The following is a 20,857-nucleotide window of genomic DNA, read 5'->3' on the forward strand; positions in this document are numbered from 1 at the left end:
CTAGAACCCCATTCCTGTTTTTTAATTTTTTCTTTATTATTCATATTTTGTGTCCAAGAGAGCATTTCACAAGAGCAATATACTGTTTTGACTCTTGTTCATTTGTCTCATTTTCCCTTTTGAATTATAGGTCCACTGTCAAGCACCTTTTTTTATGAGCTTCTGCTACTAAATAAAAATTGTAATCATGTCTTTTTGGCTCTTTCAGGATACCAGTTATCCCTTCCTTACATATTACCGTTTCTCATGTAGCTTTTTCCTTTTACCATTTTGGCTTCATGCCATTTTGATTGGTAGTTCAGGTTTCTATAAGTAGATTTTCATCTTGTTTCGTTGGTTTTTTGGGTTTTTTTTTAGTTCAAGCAGAAATGTTCCATTCAGGTTTTTTGACAGAACCCAAAGCTCTTCAGTATAACAGTGTGGGTACAAATATCCTAAATGTCACAGCATTTGTCTGTAGTCCCTCTTGGAAATCCATGTCTTTCCTTGCTAAACTCCTCACAGAAATAAATTTCTTAGGCATAGTAGCCATGCACATTTGCTGTTTATTGTGAGGAATACCTTTTGCCTGGTTTTAGAGGAGAAAATCTGCCAAGTCTTGCATTCTACCAGCATAAGAGTTTGGTGCATATTCTGATTTGCTGATATAATTTTGAGAAGAGGAAAGTAACAGTCATGTTAAGCAGAGCCACATTTAGTAGCTATTATTATGACAATAGCCTCTTCATTAAAAAATAATAAGATATGCTGTCATATGTTGACTTGATGTAAATTATGTTGTCTTTAGCCATTGTGCTACATTTGCATCTCCATCTGTTTTAGGTAATAATAGACTTACTCTGTAAACCTTTAGTAACAAGGGTTTTATAACATCAGCAGTGTACCAATACGCTCATATGATATTGGTGAGATTATTTTTCTTTCTATATTTACTCAATACGCAAAAAATGCTATCTGCAAGTAAAACAGACTTCAGCTCAGTGGTCTGACAGTACCTCTTGGTACTCTGAACATGCACATTCTCAGGAGCACTTCTCTAGCTGGGAGTCATAAAGTCTCCTGCTAAGCTGTTTGGATAATAAGAACCATAAAAAGCCAAATGTGGTTCATCTATGCTCTTTTGGTAAGGCTACAAACACAAAAGTATATTGCACCAGAAGTTGGAGGAGTTAAAGTATGTGTATAGAGTGCCAGTCAAAGGTAAAGAGCCTTGATCCATAACCATTTCACATTTGTAGATCAGCCTGGAGCTGTAACTTGCATGCCAGCAAAGATAGTGTAATTTCATAGCAGTGTGTCACGATTTTTCAGAACGCCTTTTTTTTTTACCCTTAGCCTTGTCAGAAGTGTTTAAGTAGCAGTTTGCACAGTGACAACTCTTGCTTCAAAGTATCATGAATTCTTATAAATTAACCCCTGTTGGTTATATTTATGAAGTTGTGTTTTACCGAAATTGCTGTGCTTTGAAATACGGTACTAATTAAAAGAAAGTAATTGCGATTGGAAGGTATCTCTAGAAGTTGTCTTGTCCACCCCTGCTGCTCAAGGAAGGGTCATCTAAAGGAGGTTACCCAGGACTGTGTCCAGATGGCTTTTGAAACTCTCCAAGGATTGAAACTGTCCACAGCTTTTCTGGACACCCTGTGGCAGTGCTCAGGTACCCTCACAGTGAAAAAGTGGTTGCTGATGTTCACATGGAACTTCTGTGCTTCAGTTTATGTCTGTTGCCTCTGGTGCTCTCACTGGGCACTACTGCAAAGGGCCTCTGCTATCATCTTTGCACCCTGCCCTCAGCTGTTTGTGTACACTGATAAGATATCCATGAGTCTTCCCTTCTCCAGGCTAAGCACACCCAGCTCTCTCAGCCTGCCCTCATATCATCTCATATGGTGGGTGGTTCAGTCCCTTAACCATTTTTGTTGTACTCTGTTAGACTCACTCCAGGAGCTCCATGTCTCTTGTGTATTGGAAAGCCTAACACTGGACAAAGCTCTCCAGATGTGGCCTCCATAGTGCTGAGTAGAGACAGAGGATCACCTTCTGTGACCTGCTGGCAATACTTCTAATGCAGCTGGGACATTGTTGGCCTCCTTTGTTCCAAGGGCATGTTTTTGGTTGGTGTTCAGCTTTGTGTCCATATGAAAGTCTAGGTCCTTTTCTTCAAATCTGCTTTCCAGCTTTGAAAGAAATTATAACTAAACATTTTTACCAAAGCTGAAAGAGTCAGTTCCTGTGATTCAGTTTATAATTCCACTTGCAGAACCAGGTTTCTTGATGATAATGGTAGTAGCACTATAGTAGTAAAATTTGCAATTACAATACAGTTGTTTTAAGAAACATTTCTGAAGTCACTTTTGGTTTTCACTCCTATATTAAAATAGAGATTTGCAAAATGCAGTACAAATAAAAGAATGGCAATGTTTAATATTAATTAGGAGAGGTAAGATTTCCATGCTGTTGAAACTAGGTTAAAATAAATGTAAAGCAACAAGATGGCTGCTTCCCCACTACCCCCAACAGCTTTTCCTCTTTTTCTCTGGGAAAAGTATTTTGGCAGAATATTTTTAATACTCAATCTCTTTTGGTTGGTTAATGGAATAAAGGATAAATGTAATAATATTTTTTTGTCTTTAATTGTCTTGGTATTAAATATAAGAAATATCACAAATTATCAAAATAATGTATTTTTTACAAAAGAAAAAATAACAGTGATGAAATTACAATTGTGTTCCTTCCCCAGTCATCAAAAGCAGGATTGTTCCTTAGTTGTTGAGCTGAAGGTTCCAGCCTGTCTTGGACAGTGACATGCTTCCTGAGCTTGAACAACAGTTTGGTCATCCAGCTCATAAGTCAGTTTGGGCCCATGAGCATTACAACAATATAAACACACAGCTTTTGGAGGGAGGAGAGAGCCTTTAAAACCTATTGTCAGATTTTAATGCTTGCTTCTCTTAAAATGCCTGCTGATGGCAGGCAAGGACTGTAGGTCCTACGTTCCTGTCCATTTATGGTTTGTAGCCTTTTGATTTTGCCCCTAGTGCTTTCTCAGGCTGCTTACCCCATTTCAGCTTTTAATTTTGGCACAAGAAACCATCCTCCAAGAAATATTATCATCTTCATTTGATTATATTTTTAGAATGCAGCTTTACACAATATATTATGATACCTTTAAATTGCTTCATTTCAGGTTTACTAGGTATAGCAGTCAGACACCTACTGTACTCCTCAGTTAAGTCTTCACTGCTAGAAGGAAAAATCACTGTAGATAACCTTTTATTTTTTTTTTTTTTTTTGCTCCTTTATCCCAATTTATAATTCCCTTTAATTGTGTAAGAATACCATACTCTTATCTCCTACCTGAGGCACTGAGAGAGAAAATCTGTTTCCTTAGTTGTTAAGAACTGATCTTGGATTCCCGTGTCGTTGTCCCCGGTCTTACTGATCCTCAGCACTGACTTTAGGAAAGCAGCATGCTCCGTTGGCCAGAATACCATTTCCTTTAAACCTTGCTCCTTTAAACCTTTAAAAATATCAAGTGGCCACTACCAAAACCAGGGAGTCGCAGGAAAAGTTGGCTGCAGTACAGTAGCTTTGGACCTGCTGTTGCAATGCAGCTCTTCATGCTCCATTTCACGTGCTTGTGGTAGCTCTGGTAAAAGGCTTTTAAGAGCAATTCTCAACTGATTGCCCTGTTTGTTTGATATTTCTTTTGTTCAGGTATTCCTGATAGAGCTGCTAAACATGCAAGAACAGGTAAAAACCTTAGGCTGTGTTAGGAAAACACTGGAGCTTTGTCTGCCCTTTTCCCCACAGCTAAGGTACACCAGCAGTTTAACAATTTGTTCTAAAGTTCCCAAGAGTAGATGGGGCTATAATGCCTAGAGATACAAGACTTCAGAGTGCTTTTGGCAGTGCCAATAGAGTGACAGGCAAGACACTGTTTTGTTCACAGAGAATTTTGGAAATAGGAATCATTCGTAGGTCTTGCCACTGCATTGTGGCTAATAGCAAACCAGGTTGTATTGTTACTAAATATAGCTATTGTTGCCAATGTGAGTTCTATTTAAATATAAAAAATAACATTTAAAAACAGCCACCATCAGGAACATAAAACTAAAAATCTGTCTGTATTCTTTGGCATTGTTACAAGTACAGAATTTGTCTTGTTAATCTACAGTGTGGTTATATGGAAGAGCTGACGCGTTTCAGTTTAAGGGATTATTCATTAAATATTACCTGTTGGAGAATTTTATTTTGTACTAATGCAGTGGGTTTGATTGTAGTTTCTAAAATATTTGAAAGGATAAATGTTTAAAATGCTTTTTGGAATATATGGAAAGCAAAACACAAGATTGTTAACTAGAACATACTAGGCATCTCAGTATAGGATAGGGGGGAAAACCCCCAACACTGACAAAAAACTCTATTGAATGAACTCCATCTTTGCTTCTCCGTAGCAGTTCCTGGAAAGAAAATGGATGTGGAGTGTGAACTTCCATTTTAACAAAAAAATTAACGTTTTAGTTTAGGTTTTCTCATGTAGCCTAAGGGAAGTTCTCTTTAACTGAACTCTTGCTGCAGTCTGTTGATATACAAAAAAAAGAGCTCTGATATTCAGATTTTCAACCAAATTTGTACAGTGAATAACTTAAATGCTAAATTTGTGGTTCATTTGAATGGAGAAAAGCAAAGACTTCAGCTTAACCAACTGGTGCATGCTATTGCTTACTGTTTTAGAGGAGAGTCCTGGTGTCCTCAGTTTCTGTCAGCAGAGGCTCTTCTGAGAGAAATGAGATGAAAGACTACCTGTGTATGAAGTGTACAACTACAGTCTGAACTTAGCTCTGAGTGAAACACAGTGATACAGGCCAGTGAACAAATGATTCAATCTCAGTAATATTATTAAGCATCAAGATGTAGCCAGTTTTATTTGCAGATATTATTTGTGATAGATGTGTACAATGAAGGATTGGATTTTTCTTTATTATATTTGTCTGCTGTGTTTGAGTACTTAACTGAAAGATGTTGGTGAAGAAGTGGTGAGAAACATTGACTGAAATGTCATTTTAACTATGAGATACAGAGAGAGGAGGGGGGCTTTGCTCAGAGGTGGCAAACAAAATTCAGCTGCCTATAAGCTAGTTTATTTTCCATTTTGCAAACTATTATGTACTTAGGCTTTAGATACTTGCAGCAAAATTCTTCATACACACACACACAAAGTGAATCATATGTGTGAATCATATGTGTGTGTGAGAATGTAATATATTAATGACACAAAAAAGCCTACCTTTGTTATTTTGGGATATTTGGGGGGGTTGGGAATTAAGTGGTGATCTTGTAAAAGTGCACCAGCTTGGTGAATAGTTTATCTCAAATACAGAAGGTACAACTTTGTCCTCTTCTAATATTTCCTCTTCAGCCCTTAAATTTGACATCACTGGTGCTAACTGGCATAAATACTTAAACCCATAATCAGAAATATGTTGTAAAAAGATAACACCTTATTTTAAGTTATTGAAATGTACATTCATCAACTACTGCATTCATCCAGTAAACCATACTTCAAATGTAGCATCTTATAACATCCTTGGTAAACCATGGGATTTAACAAATGATGTAGTGGCAAATTCATAACCAAAACTAAATGTTTTCATTTAATTAAAAAAAAAAAACAAAACAAAAAAAAACCAAAATTAAAAGCAGAGAGAGAGAAAGGTGGCCAAAACCTCTTCTGCCCATTCTCTGGAATTTGGCTTTTACATAGTGACATGATAACAATTTGTTTATTTGGTTTGTTTAAAAATACTAAATGATGGAAAAAGATGTTAAATTGTGAAATGCAAGTAATTTTACATACAATGCAAATAAATACAAGAGAGGACCAGCAAGTAGACACTGCAAATATGGATTTTAAGTAGCCATAACTGGTTCTGTTGTCAAGCCCCACAGTATGTGTCCTGACCTACCCTTGCAAAGGACGGGTTATATGCGTGGGGAGCAGGGATGGATGAAGGAAAACAGGGTTTCTGGCTGGAAGCCTGTTCTTGTTTAGATTTCAGTGACAGAAGGCCTGACCTCTTTCTCTTTTCTTGTTCTCTATTCTGTGCAATTTCATGGTGGCTGACTGGTTTCATGATTAGTCTAAAATAAATCAGGAGTTGATTCTTATTCTCTTTCCAGCCCTCTAGCTAGATCACTGAATGTAAAGTTTGTAGAAGAATATGAGCTTTTACTTGGCAAGTATATTCTCTGGTTAAGTTTCTTTACAAAATCACAAGCTCCGAGAAGTCTTAATGAAGGCTTAAAAATACAGAAAAACATGTTTGGAGGGTGGTCTTAAATTGTTTTCTTCTAGGTGATGTTTATGGAAAGACAGTATTAATTATTGTGATCTTGGTTGTGGATTTGTTGGTTATGTTTTTTTTTAACTAGACTTAGCTGGTTTATGTTTATGGAAAACTAATTTCTTCTTTTCCTTCTCTTTCAGTAATAGTTATGCACGAGTGAGAGCTGTGGTGATGACCCGGGATGACTCAAGTGGTGGATGGTTACCACTTGGAGGGGGTGGACTAAGCTGTGTCACAGTCTTCAAAGTCATTCCCCAGGAAGAGAATAGCTGTGCTGATTTTCTTATCCATGGAGAACGACTCAGGGATAAAACGGTAACAATTTGCATCTATTTAATGATCATATTAAAACTATAAACATAAATATAGATGCTTGCTTATTGTTACCTGTAGACTACAAAGTAAATTTATAGTCTCAGTCTAATGCTGTTGCTGAACTTTCCTCTCTCGATGATTGTGTATCAAAAGAGCCAGTTTGTTTTAGATGTAATACCATGCATTCTTAGAATTAAGCACATCAATTTTTAGAAACTTTCAATCCAGTTTGGGAAACATTTTGCTATTAATTTTTCCTCCAATGAAAGGTTAGAGTTGAATCTTGTTTATATACCAGTGATACTAGATTTAATTGGAGTGTTGGAAATGAGAATTTTATTAAGAACATGAAATCAGATGGAATTCCTCAGTAATGATTTGGTTAGTTGTCGAATATGGCTATGACAAAAAGTAGCCATTTTACATGAGAACATCTTTGTATTGAAAGACAGCATGAAGTTGACAGGTCCAAGAATTGACCTGGTTTGGAATACATAGACAGTATTCATTAATCAGCTACCTTACCAGTAATAAACATCTCTTAAATAGCATCATGAAAATCAGCCTCACAAAAGGAAACTGGTGCAGGATCTCAGCCATTTCTACGTACAGACCTAAGGAAGACGAACTGGTCTTACTGAGGATTGCTTGGTTGCTTGTATGGCAGATTTCTGAATAGGACTGTGTCTTACTGTGGAAACAAAGAGAAGTGGAGAAGGCACAAAATCTCCATCTTGATGATTTTTATTAAGAACTTAATTTTTCTGCCAGTGTATTTTGACTCCTCTGTAAGCTTAAAAGATAAAACTACTTCTTATACTGTACTCATGACCCTTCCCCAAGCCCACCAGTTTCTCCCTTGAGGCAGGACTGCTGTGTTTTCTGCCTTGACTGTGACTATTGTAGGAAGACAGAATATAAATAGAAATTCTGCTGACTCAGTTGTTTCAGTGGGGCGTAGTGCTATTAGCAGAGTACCCTGTGTTCCCGCACAGCTATGTGCACCTGCAGTTCCTTCCTCACTTTGCAGTAGTTCCCTTTAGAACTTTTTTAGCCTTGTTGAGGCTCTTCTTGAGAAGCTTAATTGCATTTAGAGACACTTGATAATTTTCTCTTAATTCTTAATACTTGGAACATTCACAGCTAGCCTTAAGAATAATAAAATTCTTGGAACTACAAGCTGGTTTAATGTTTTGCCTGCATGCATAAGAAAACGTCCAGCCATCAGTGTCCTGATCTGTTTGCAGTGTCCTCTCTCCTGTTTCCCTTAGGCAAGCCTTGTTTTGTTTCCACTTCTGCTAGAAGATTTTAAATGTTTTTCCTCCTCTTCCTGTCTAAAATCAAGCTCATGTTAGTATTAGTATGCTTTGCAAACCTTTGTTGTCTTGAACAGTTTGTTTTGATTTTGGCTTTTTGTGTGTCCCATCCTGTGTCCATCTGTCTTCCTTCTGCTTGCCCCCCAAATCTGACCTAACTAGTCTGTCAGGGCAGATTGTAATCTTGCTGTAGTTTTGGGAATTTGCTGTTGGAAGTCAACCCCTCAAAAACACAGGATAAAAGGTGGAAGAAATGCAGCTAGGATGAACGTATCTCCTGTGTATATTGAATAAAGCTCAGGGAACTAACAATATAGATTTAGGGAGTGGAGAAGAATACTGGAGAGCCAGTGATTCTTTGATAACTGAGTGAAAGGACACTCTGTATATATGTATTTCCCCACACATCAGATAATGCAATTATACGCAACAGCTAATCTGTAATGACTTAACAAGCAAGTTGTATGGTATGCAACAAGGGCCCTCTTGCCATAGAAGAAACACAATCCTATGCCAAGATATGCGACAGCAAAGTTAGGTCATGACGCTTATTTAGAAGGGCAGAAGGTAGCAGGGACTGAAAAAAAATTCTGTTAGACATGTCACTGATTCTAAAACTGTGACTTATGCTTTCAATGTAGTTAATGGTTTTACATAAGTTCTCAAGATATTCCTGTGGATTTACTGTTCAAGCACAGTCTTTAACCTTTTCTTTAATGTAGTGAAACAATTGGGGTTTTAGTCCAAATAGAATTGACTGATGACTATTACATTCCATAATAATTATATTTCTATTTTTTATTTAAAAATAAAGTAATAGTGGAAGCCATTGTATTTGCTATTGAGTGCGAGACTGCATATTTTGATCATCTTCAGATTTTGAGGAAGTGTTGTACTGAATCTGCTGTTTCTGTGCCCCAGCTTCCCTCTAGTCTCATTTTAAAATGCCCTTGGTAAATCTCAATGCCTGAATAGTCTTTGAAGTTAGTATTATGCTGTTTACTTGATTGCTCTGCCACTGTGATTGCAAAGAGAATGTAAGAACATTTTTTTCAAAAAAGCTTCCTAAACAGTTTTCAGCATTTCAGTTATTCAGACTTAGATTATGTGTGTCTTCAGGAAAGTTTAACCTACTGTAAGGTCTGGAAGTCACTCAAACCACGGTTTCCAGTTCACTAAGTTTTTTTTGCAAGGTACACACAGCTGGTTCTGAAAATATTTCGATGGATTAAAAAATAAAGAAATCTTTACAAATGAAGTTCCCTCCCATGTTCTAAAGTCACATTACACATTGTTAAAATACCTTTCTAATCAAGATTACATCTTGATTCTCTTTGGCCAGTAAGTCTCTTCTTTTGTGAACTGGCTTAGCCTCCAGAAAAAGTACAGAAATTCTCTTACTCTGGAAACCTGAAGTGTGGAACATGGAGCGCTCTTCTGTGACATGGGGCAGCGTAGGCTTTGAAATAGGTTAGAAAGCAAATGGAGTTCAGTTCTATGATTTTTACCTGTTTAACTGTTTAACCTATGTGTCATTAGAAAGGTGGAATTCTCCCCAAAGCAGTTTGAAGTCTATAGGTGAGGTATTTGATGGAGGTATCTTCCAGATGCCTTGTAAATGGTTACACTGAAGAGGAATGAATTAGCTTTAGTTGCTGCTTCTCCAAGTGCTGTTTCTGACACTACAGTTCCATTCCAGTGTGCCAGATCTTTCCATATATTTTATAGGCTATGCAGGCATTTAGTTACAACTGTAGATCTCAGTCTGTAAGTCAGCTGAATAAATTAAATACTCTGGAATGAACATCAAAATATTGAAGTTCCTTGTTGGAGAGGGCTTGTCTTGTTTCTTTTTAGACCTAAGAGGCACATTGCTATCAGCCCTTCTATGAACCAGGTTCAGACTACATGTAGAACTTCCAAAAATTTTGTCCAGTACAGAGCTATTTAAAACATCTCATCATGTTCACAAAAAGCATCTTGGTTATCTGAGAATAAAATCAAAGTGGTGACACTATTGAATTAAATTGAGAATGCTCCCTGCTAGTTTGCTCAGGTTGTTTAGATTTGTCTTGGAATTTTGGGTATTTTGTGAAGGCTTTTCACATAATAACACATTTCCCCCTTTATTATACTCACCTTCCTAAATCTGGCTCCAGCCAGTCTGCTTGGAACAATTGCACTCCTTTGTAACCTGGTCAGGTCTGCTATTCTCTCTGTGTTTACAGTAGCTCTCTTCTATCTTAATAGCACTAGTGTTAAACATATATTAGGCTCAAACCTACTGATTTTTAGGCTTTGGTGAATTTTAACTTCTTGAATGAAAAGTCTGATAGATTTTCTGGTTTATTTTCTTCTCCAGACTTTTGCCATGCAAGTTGTTCTCAAAGGAGGAAAGAAAAAGTATTACTAGTATCTTTTAGATCATGAATCAGGAGTCACAAAATTTAAAATCTTTCCTTTGAAAAATGGCTAATTGTGTAAAGGGAGAGACACAAAGCTAAAGCTGAATATAAATACCATTCTCTTCCAAGAATCTGCTCATTACAAACCTAAATGTTTACTTTTTAAATTGTCTCTAAAGTTTGAGAAAAGATTGATTCCAACAGGCTGTGGTACAGCCCTTATATCATCTTTTTTTAACTGAATCAAAAAAAGAATGCACAGCATAATTATGTCATACAGTTATTGTGGCACTGGGTCCATATATTCTGCAGCATGGATATACTCAGGTCGTGCTGCTTGTTCCCAAGAGTAAAGCAGAAAAGGCATTCAAAAACTATGTGCTTATGTGTTTCTAGATTTGGGTTGGAAATGAGAAACAGTGAAGCAGTCTATCTTACAAATGCTCTTGTAAGCTTTGAAAGTACAGCTAGAAACCAGTAAAATTGTGTACAGTATCTTGGAATGTTCAATTATTGGGTCTATTATCAACACAGAAATTTGTATCAAATTTGTATCAAAAACTTTTTTTCTTACTTGTTTCTGAAACAAGCTCTAAATAATGATGTCATATCTTAAATACTCATTTTGTTTTTGTTTTAGAACATTTGGGTTTTAAATGCTGAGGCAGAAAATTTCTGACTCTGCAGGTTGATCTTGTCTCCATAAGTCAAATAGATTCTATTGTCTTTAAAGAATGTAGCTTTTTGAGGTGAGAAAAGAAACTTTAAGCTAACAAGTAATTTTGAGTAGCAATGAATTAATTAGTCTTACACTTAATGACATCTAGATATTAAAAGGATTTTTTCATTTAATAATAGGAGACAAATAGCCCTATTTATGCTCTGAGAATTTAAATTTTGATCATGTGGATCTGGTTTTCTTCTGTCTTGAGTCTGATAATTCTGCAACATTTTCCATTATGTGCCAAGGTGGATGCTTTATATTGGCATGGAAGTCTTATATCAAGTCTCCAAATGAAGAAAACCTTCAGAACAGTAACCTGTGGAGTGTTTTTTGAAATGCAATTTAGTTAAGCTGTAGGCACTTCATTTACAGTTTTTCAGGTCTTTGCTGTGCTTATCCCTGGAGATCTTGGGGAAGGTCTACCCGAAAAGGTTTGGGAGCACATGATTTTGGGTAACCATGTGGGAGAGTATATCATCTTCACCTATGATGTGGAGAGTTCTGAACCATAGCAAAGTGCACTAAAAAAATGATCAGAGTTCTGAAATGTATCTGCATTGAAAAAGCTTGGTTTCAATTTCCAGGCCTTGGAGAATATGTGTATTAGGATACTTCCTCCCCAGCCCCAATGATAGCTTGCATGCTTGAGCATAAAGAAGCCTGTGGCAAAATCAGGTTTTACAAGGAAAAAATGCATTATTGCTGCAAAGCATAGAAGTGTTTCAGGGAGAGGAAAATGCTTCAGAGGATGGTTTTTTGGGGTTGTTTTTTTTTTTTTTTTGATATGGATTTTTAATATTTTTGGCTGCAACAAAAATTATTGAAGAGCTGGATGGTTTTGAATTTATGTCCCACTGCTGATTGAGACCTATAGCTTTTGAGTTGTCTCGCAGATAGGGCAGGCATCACGTCTCACTTGCGTGGATTTTTATATCTGATAACACATATAATTTTGATGCAACATATTTTTCCACTTTCAATGCCCTTTCACTTACAACTTCTGTGTTACCTGATCTGTTTTTATACAGGTTCAGATGTGAAAAATCAGTCATCCCCTCAAAGGTGTTGTTTCCTTGAAGCAAGTTGAAAACAATTACACTGTTGGATAGGATGTTGCTTGTTTTGTTAATCGTTGCTTGTCATATAAAATGTGAGGGTTGGAAGTGGGGGATGAATGTTGCTTTTTGGGGTAGAGGTAATTGGTTTGGGGGTTTTCTGGTTTGGTCTGTGTGTCTTTGAAAATCATAGCTTACACTCAGTGAAGTTTTAATCCAGTTTTTATCTCTATTGGTAAAATTGTTACTGCATATGAATTTTCAGTATGAAGTAATTTGGATTAATCCTTTGAGATCAAAGATTCATTGTGATGCTGTAAAATCAGGCTTTCAGTACTTTTTGTTGATCTTTTGGATGACACTGCACACAAGCTACACTGTGAAAATAGTTGGTGTTAATGTGTTAGAGATCCCCTAAAGAGCTCATAGACCTAGAAAAGGCAGTGCTTTGAGAAGCCTTCCTCTTTAACTCCTCTTTGAAGGAGAAGCAAGTTTAAAATCATCCAGAGGAACAAAGAATGATTCTTTAACACACCTTAGAACTGCAGAATGATACAAGTTTTTTTCCTGCACACCTACACCAAATAGTTAGAGTCCTTTCTATGTTTTCTTGTAGGCAGTTTTACCTACTCATTGTTGACCATTTAGGGAGTTCCGAGTGGAGAAACAAAAACTTATTTTAATGCTGAAGGAGTTTATATGTACAGAAAGAATGTTATCCTTCCAGAGGCAGAAGTAAAGGCAGTAACAGTTGCAGGATGATTACTGGTGAGATGTAGGTGGGAATAAATAATGAAGAGCAAGAGAAGAAACCTATTTGCCTATGTAATAATTAGACAATGAAAGGAGAGGAGGAACATAAAGACCATGGAAGAATAACCAAAGAACGGACTTATATACTTCAGGTTTTTTTCCAATTTGAGGGGTTTTTCCTGCTCATTTGTAATTAAACTAATTTTACCACACCCTGTAAGGAATTTTGTACTTTTTTTCTCTCAAAAAGCCACATACGTAACAAAAAAGAAAAATTAAAATTCTAAAAATACATTATGAAATTATAGAATATTATTGAAATTATAGAATATTGAAATTCCTATAAATGATGAGGCTTTGCACTACCTGAAGGGAGCCTGCAAAAAAGCTGGAGAGGGACTATTTAACAGAGCATATAGTGACAGGACAAGGCAGAATGGCTTCAAATTTAAAGAGGGCGGATTTAGATTAGATACTAGGAAAAAAAAATATTTACTGTGAGGGTTGTGAGGAACTGGAACAGAATGTTCTGAAAAAGTGGTGAATGCTCCATTCCTGGAGGTTTTCAAGGCCATCTTGGATGGAGCTGTGAGCATCCTGGTCTAGTGGAAAGTGTCCCTGCCCATGGCAGGGGGGTTGGAAGTAGATGGTCTTGGATGTTTCTTTCAACCAAAACCATCTTATTATTCTGTGTGAAGACTGTGATTGCTTCATAACTGAATGTATATGTATATCTGTAATGATTTTGTAGCCAAATAATTCTGTTAATTATTCCTAGTTACTGGTTTGGGTTTTTTTATAGTTGAATATGAGCCACAAATGTATTTTTGTCTAGGTGCAGACAGTAATACTTTAGTAAAGATTTTGGGTTTTATTAATTTCATTTTTTAAAAAAATTCTCTTGTATTATTTTCACATGTCTAGTGGCCTTTTTGGGAGAAATATGGTGTGGCCTGAAAGCAGCATGAAATTAGTCTAGTGCTAAAAAACTCTGTAGATTCAGTGATACAGAAAAATTTGATATCAGCACACGTAATGCTTTCGGGGGGGCTGTGACCTACTTCATTTGCTGAGCAACTACCAAGTCTGTACTGGTTGTTGCAGGTATAAGATACTTTTGTGGTTGTGAGATTTTTGAATAGGAAGGTTGACTTAGTATATAAATAGTGTCTTCAACCCATACCACTTATCAGCAACCAGCAGTGAATAATTTGGCCATAATGGAAATGAAGTAAAAATTACATCCTTGTAGCAGGAAGAAATTTAAAGAGAGACCTTCATCTGCTCTTACGATGTATATTTTTAGGTAGTTCACAAAGACTGACTACCTTTTGTTCCCAAATTTGGTATATTGGTCACTGATATCTTTTCCTTCTGTTTTCTTTCTGAAAGGTGGTCTTGGAATGCACATTAAAGAAAGACCTCGTTTACAACAAAGTTACTCCTACATTTTACCACTGGAAGATTGATGACAAAAAGTTTGGCCTCACATTTCAGAGTCCTGCTGATGCAAGAGCATTTGATAGAGGTATTCGGAGAGCAGTAGAGGATATTTCTCAAGGTACATATTTCAGGTGAAAGACTTGGTTGGGTGGAGGGATATTGACTGTTTACTAAATGAGATGTCAAATCACTTTGTGTAACATTAATAATGATAGTATTTAAGGATGTGGATTAAGCTATAATACATTAAGATTTTAACAGTTTTTGAAACAGTACTTTTGCCATTTCTAAAGTGCCATTCATCCAAGTATCCTAAATTGTTTCACAGACACTAATAAGGTAATTTCCTGAAACATCCTTACATAATAAAGCATTGCCTCTTTCTTTTAGACATGGAGAAATGGAGGAAGCTGGAGTGTTACATTCTCTCACTTGGATCTTATTCTCAGAAGCTTTTTGTAACTCCTGTGTTTTTATAGGATAAGCTAGGAAGTTGAATGATTTGTGACCTGTTGAGTTCTCTCTGTATCTGCACATACTTTCAATTAATAATTTTATTTTTTACAAGCAGCTGACAGCGTAGTTCTGAGGACAGGGTTTTTTTAGGAACAGTAGAAGAATTTACTCAGCAATATCCAGAGCTTCACTGAATTAGCGGAAACCAGTGAGCAAACTGAAGAATATCATCAAGCCTAGATTCTGAGCTGAAAATATGATAAATATATTGCTGGATTAAGACAGGGAGGGAAGTGAACAGGTGTCTATTGAATTGAAAAACATCTCTTTCAATCCTGTAAAAAGTAACTTCAGGGATTTAACGTGTGTTATCCTGTTAACAAAGAGGAACATGTTTCTGAAGGAAATGCTTTTTGACATACTAGAATGACTGCTTTTGAATTGTATTGATATCATCCATATCCCTTCAAGACAAATAATTAGAGAACACAAGAGTAATTTTTTTCTTAGGGTTTCAGAGTTCCAATTCCTGCTGATTTATAGCAAAATACAGCACAGTGTGCATTCATGCCAACCAAATGTGTCTGCCTTTAATTTTCAAAACAATGCATTTAAAAGGAATATACTCCCTTGCTTCTAACTGCAGCTGACACTTTGAAAATGCTTTTGCAAAAAAGGTGGAAAAAAGAGAGAGGAGGGTGTGGCTAGCAATACTCAGTATATTAAATGCAGAGTGTAGAAGTGAAAGATGCTTACTAAATCAACTTGAAATACAGTGATCTATAGGTTCAAAAAGTGAAGAATATTTATATCATCATCACTGGATATTGAAAGATGGTGTGGATTACTGGAAGCAGTAGGTTTTAAATAAAAAGAAAATAACCTTGTCTACATTTTTTTCTTCTTTATATGAAGGTTATCCAGCCTCACAAAATGATGTTGAAGTGGCAGAAGACTGCTTTCAGGTTAGTATATTTTTTAATTATTGTGCATTTTTTCTTTTACAAATATACTGAACATATTTTGCTCTCATCAGTCAGAATAAGCAAAATAAGAGCAACAGCAAAATTCAGTTTATTGAAATAAGTTGCAGAACAGTTATCTAGAAGACTTAAAGTATTGTATGTCCTAAACTAAGTAGTGATTATTTAATCCATAGGATAATTAACTATCTTGAGTTTAATTTATAAGTTCAGAAATGTCTGTTCACCTTATATGTCCTCTTTGAACTTAACTGAAATATGAAATATTCTTCTGGGAGAAAGAGAATAGAGGGATGCGGAATCTTTTTACTTGCACATCCTATTTGTTTTCTTAGATTCCATTTTGCAGTGAGAAAACACTTCTAACATCAAACGGTTAGAGTTGAAAAGATGTTAAGACAATGGTTAAAAGAATCTAGTCCAAACAAAGCCAGTTCAGACAGTTTTTAAAAACACACTGAAGTAGTCGCTTGTTGAGATTCAAGTTTTTATTGTTCCTATTTTGCACTATTCAATTTCTATAGGTCATAATGGCTTAAGAGATAAAAATTTATATCCAACCATGCTTCAAAGTTACAGTGCTTTACACATATACCATATCATATACCCAAAATACTATAACACTGATGCATAGCACTGCCTGATAATATCCAAGAATCCATGTAATTAAAAGGCCAGTTTAAAAAATATTGTGGAGATACACACACACAGAGTAAACAACTGCAATATAACTGAATGAATTCTACTGTGTCTATGTACGCTTGTCATTTTTTCCTTCTTGTTTATGGTTTTAGGGTAAGTCTTTGCTTCACTTTTTAGGATAAGTCTTTGCTTCACACATACGTTCAGTTTTCAGAGTGCAGATATTTAAATTAATATGAAGATGATCAAGAAACAAGTTGACTCAGGGGTCCTAGTGGATATTCAGAAAACTGATAGTGTTCCTAAGTGATTTCTTTTGGGAAAGAGTCTTGTCACTTACGCAATAATTAATCCTGTATCAGTGTGAATAGATCCACTGTAGAGCCTCTAATACACAAAATCGAGAAAAATAGCAGCCATCTTTGAAGATACTATGATAGGAGTCTGAGAGTCAAATGTTTAGAAAGAGTATTGGAATGCACTGGCAATACAGAAGTCTCCTGATATGTTTTCATTTTATGCTAGAAGAAGTGTATTTCTTTGTGTAAATGTTGGCTGTGGAACCACCTCTTGTTTTTTATTTGCAGTGTTTTAAGGTACTTGAAAGTAAAATTGCTATAAATATTAGATATTTCAGATTAAAAAAATTGAGATTTTGACAGGGTGAAGGAAATGTTTACCAAAGATAATGCTGTCCTTAATCAGCTCTTCAAATGACTTGCTTAAACATGTTTTGTTGCAAAGAGTAATATATGAACAGTTTCTTCAGGCCTAGTCAGTTTAGAACAAACCAGTTACCTCTTGATTTTGCTGCCTAGTTATTGCATTTCTATATAAGGATGCCAAAATTGAGAACAATCTGTTTATAGTTACAAATGTGTTACTGGGAAAGTGAAGGAAAGTGTATTTACAACATCTTTTGTATATACATATGAATATCAATACACCATCTATTTACATATGTAAATACAGGTTTACTTTATATTATATTTTAAAAAATAAATGCCTATATTTTTTAAAATGTCTGTAAAACAGATATTTTATATGTAAGTACTCACACACTGAAGCTATATATAATACAGGTACAAACAATCTTGTGTGGTACAAACTGCTGGTAGAATTATCTTTTAGGTTCTAGACAGGAAAACATACTTAATGGCTTCGTCACAGTAAACGTTACTTAATTGTGGATTTGTGCTTTTCTAAAGACAAAAACCCTAGCCAGTGTATTTTACCGTATCTCTGCATGCCAAAGCAAAATAAGTGATACTAGCATTGCCTACCGATCACAATACAAAAAGGGAGAAAAAATAAAGAAATGCAGGGAAAACGGAATTCACCCTGGTTTAGCTATGGTTCATCTAAACCAGGTTTATGTATCGATAATGAAACTGTAATTGCAGGGTTATAAACATGAGTGTAGAAAAGCTACAGCTTTTTACAGGCACCAGGTGTAGTCACCAAGAATACCTTTGAAATACCAAATAGTCCATATTCTCTTTCACATTATTAATTCCTTCCCCTTCCAAGATTGATACTCTGGTAAGTGAAACTGGATACCCCACGGTCTTTTTAACTCGATGGATAAGACCATCTTTCTTTAAAGATAATGTATGGAGAATTTGAAGAGTCATGTTGACTCTTCTTGTCCCCCCACTTCTTGCCACCTCTATGTAGTTTAAAAGGTTTAATGATATTTTGTTTCCCTGTTTATTTTATAAGCTGGTTTTGAAAGTCTCTATTAGTATTTTTGAGGAAATTTTGGAGTATATCTGTGCAAGGGCATTTTAGAGTATGGATAGGATGTGAAAGAGTAGTTTTTCCTATGCTGTTCTAGTCATCTTACACAGTAGGAATCCTCTATTTAGTGTACATTTGATGTGTAAATACTGTATTTAGGTTGTACATAAATTTCATTAACAGTGGCTTGTTTTTGTTGGTTTTTTTTAATGAAGATGACTAGATGAAGAAAGCTAAACATGCTTCCTAAGTTGTTTTACTGGCTGGCTATATTTGGTGCTACAGAGAGCAAATTAAATTATCTAAATAAGATCAAAAATTATCATCTCAATATTCTGCTGTGAAACCTCAATGCTTCCTTGTAATAAGTATTATCACATTTTACAGTTGTTAGCAGAAACAGTGAATGTCCAAAAGTTGTATGTGCATCTCTTAAATGTAAATCCAAAACTGAACTCTTGCCTTGTGCCCTTTAGACTAGCAGTTGGCTTGGTATGTTATATCTTGGGTCACTAAGCTTTTGATGTTTTTATTTGCATTTTGTAAATAAAATCTCCCAGAGAAATCATTATTTTTGCTGAAGATCAAATTTATCATTTTAAAAAGACATAACTTTATTATAGTTTCTTTAGCCTCTCTGTTGTTCACAAATACTGCTACAATCCTAGTATTAAAAAAATATGATCATTCAGGGGTTTTCATGGTTGCTTATAAAGGTTGCTTAAATTATTACAATTATTTTTATTGTTTAATTAATTTATTAGATGCAAATTGTTTATATCATCAAATAAGACCTAGTTTTACCAGATTAATTTCAAATAGAAATACACAAATGAGTTAATGCAGAGCTATCTGACTTGTAATGTTGGTAAATGGAACCTGGAAATGTATGTGTACTTACATGGAAATACACATTGGGAATTTGTTTTGTTAGGAAATTTAGATGTTTTTGGTAGAAAACCTTGCATTTTGAAGGTAGTGAATGAGCAGCTTGTTTAAGTCAGTTTGCTTATTTGTTAAAAGATTGGCTCAGATTCTTTTCATCTACCAAATACAAACTTGCTCTAAAACCCATCTAGCTTAACTGAAAAAAAACCAAAAACAATTTTTTTTTCCTTACAAGTCAATCTAAATGAATTCTAGAGCTCATGCATTTAAAATTATTTTTGTGTGGATTTTGGATCCTGTAGTGCGTAAGTCTTGCTTTTGTGAACTGAAGAACAGAGTAGTTGAGCTTTAATTTCTTTCAGGTTTTGTTGATTCAGCGATATTGGTGTTATTTATAGGCTACCAACACACTTTAACAGTTTTGAGGTAATACGAAACGTATTGCTTATACTTTTGACTTTCTTTCTACTGGCAGAAGAAAACTGTAGACTAATAAATTGTAAGCAGAAAATAAAAAGTTTGGCTTGTTCTTTCAGAAGTAGGTACATTGGACTTTTTGTTAATAAGAGGGGGAAAAGGCCTGCAACTTACATGCACCTTAAGTGGTTTTGGTGCAGGCAGGGAAGATACTAATGATTTGGGTGCCTCCTTGTAAATACACCATTTAGTGACTTCTTCGTAAGTGCATTTAATGACCACTCAATTTATTTTGTCTCTAACAGAATATTTGCAGAAGTTTTATTTTACAAGAGTAATGTAATGGCTTGTAAGGAAATGTGAAACAATTTAGCCTTGACACACTCTATTGTTTTTATGGATAAGACAAAACTACATGGAAAAACACTAAAGATTAGAAATATTTCATGCAATTAATAAATTGCTTAGGTCTACTTTTTAGAACTAAAAGTAATACTAATTCATATTATGAATTTCAAATAAATCTATTCATATATTGCGCTAAATTATTTTGGTTTATTAAGCTTTTTTGTTGGGAGTTGTATTCAAAAACCAGGAGGAATTACATTTTTTCCTTACCAGTACTCCTAGCAGCCTCTTTACATGTAGTGTTCTTCATATGTTCAGGTAGAAAAGCCTTTGAAGAAGGAGGCGAATGTCTTATTTTTTAGTTTAAACTGTACAAAATAGTCAGAGTAATCTAGATAATACTTCAGTACATGTCAGAAACACATACCTGAAAATAACAGAGTTTTTTTGCCAAATACATTGCTCCATCAGTCTTAGAAATAGCTAAAGCAGAAGGAAGTTGTTCAGATGTTTTTGAAACCTGCATCATTTATTCACAATTGAAAAATTAAGGAAAAAACACTTAAACATTTCATGTGTTGGTTAGCATCAAACAGCAGATTTTTGGGCCTCATGGGAAGTAAGTGCAAGAACAGAGATGCAGCGGAAATGTGGTCTCTCATCCATCCTTCTGTGTAATCATTAAACTTACTTAGAGGAGAACATTTTTAACAATGTTTGCAGAACAATGTTGAATTCTCTCCCAGACTTAACTCTGGCAAACTGGGAGAAGTAAGGAGAGAAAATTTGAAGAACAAGAGAAGCTCAGTCTGGTTTTCATTTTCTCTACAGCTGTCATCTGGCTTTGAATTCTGTTGGAAAGCTACAGCTGGAGTCATTTTATTGCTTTACCCAGCATCCTTTTGCTTTTGCGCACAGAAATGTTTTAGTAGTCTTGGAAAAAAATTCAGAGTATCTCTTAGCAACCATAGGACAGTAATTATTATACCAGCAGCTGGGAGCAAACCAGATTTCCGTTGTGC

General features: G+C 35.4%; 1 protein-coding gene across 3 annotated transcripts in view; it reads left to right on the forward strand.

The window, feature by feature from the left end:
• SPRED1 (sprouty related EVH1 domain containing 1) overlaps positions 1-20,857 on the forward strand; it is a 57,789-nt gene that overhangs the window by 27,410 nt on the left and 9,522 nt on the right. For all 3 annotated transcript variants that reach the window (XM_085062033.1, XM_085062032.1, XM_085062034.1), the window contains 3 exons: positions 6,491-6,665; positions 14,311-14,479; positions 15,733-15,782. In XM_085062033.1, coding sequence (XP_084918159.1) covers positions 6,491-6,665; positions 14,311-14,479; positions 15,733-15,782 — 394 coding nt within the window. The remainder of the gene's footprint in view (positions 1-6,490; positions 6,666-14,310; positions 14,480-15,732; positions 15,783-20,857) is intronic.

This window comes from Lichenostomus cassidix, chromosome 5, assembly GCF_008360975.1.
Source record: "Lichenostomus cassidix isolate B80296 chromosome 5, HeHo_3.0, whole genome shotgun sequence".
In the NCBI taxonomy this organism is placed as follows: Eukaryota; Metazoa; Chordata; class Aves; order Passeriformes; family Meliphagidae; genus Lichenostomus; species Lichenostomus cassidix.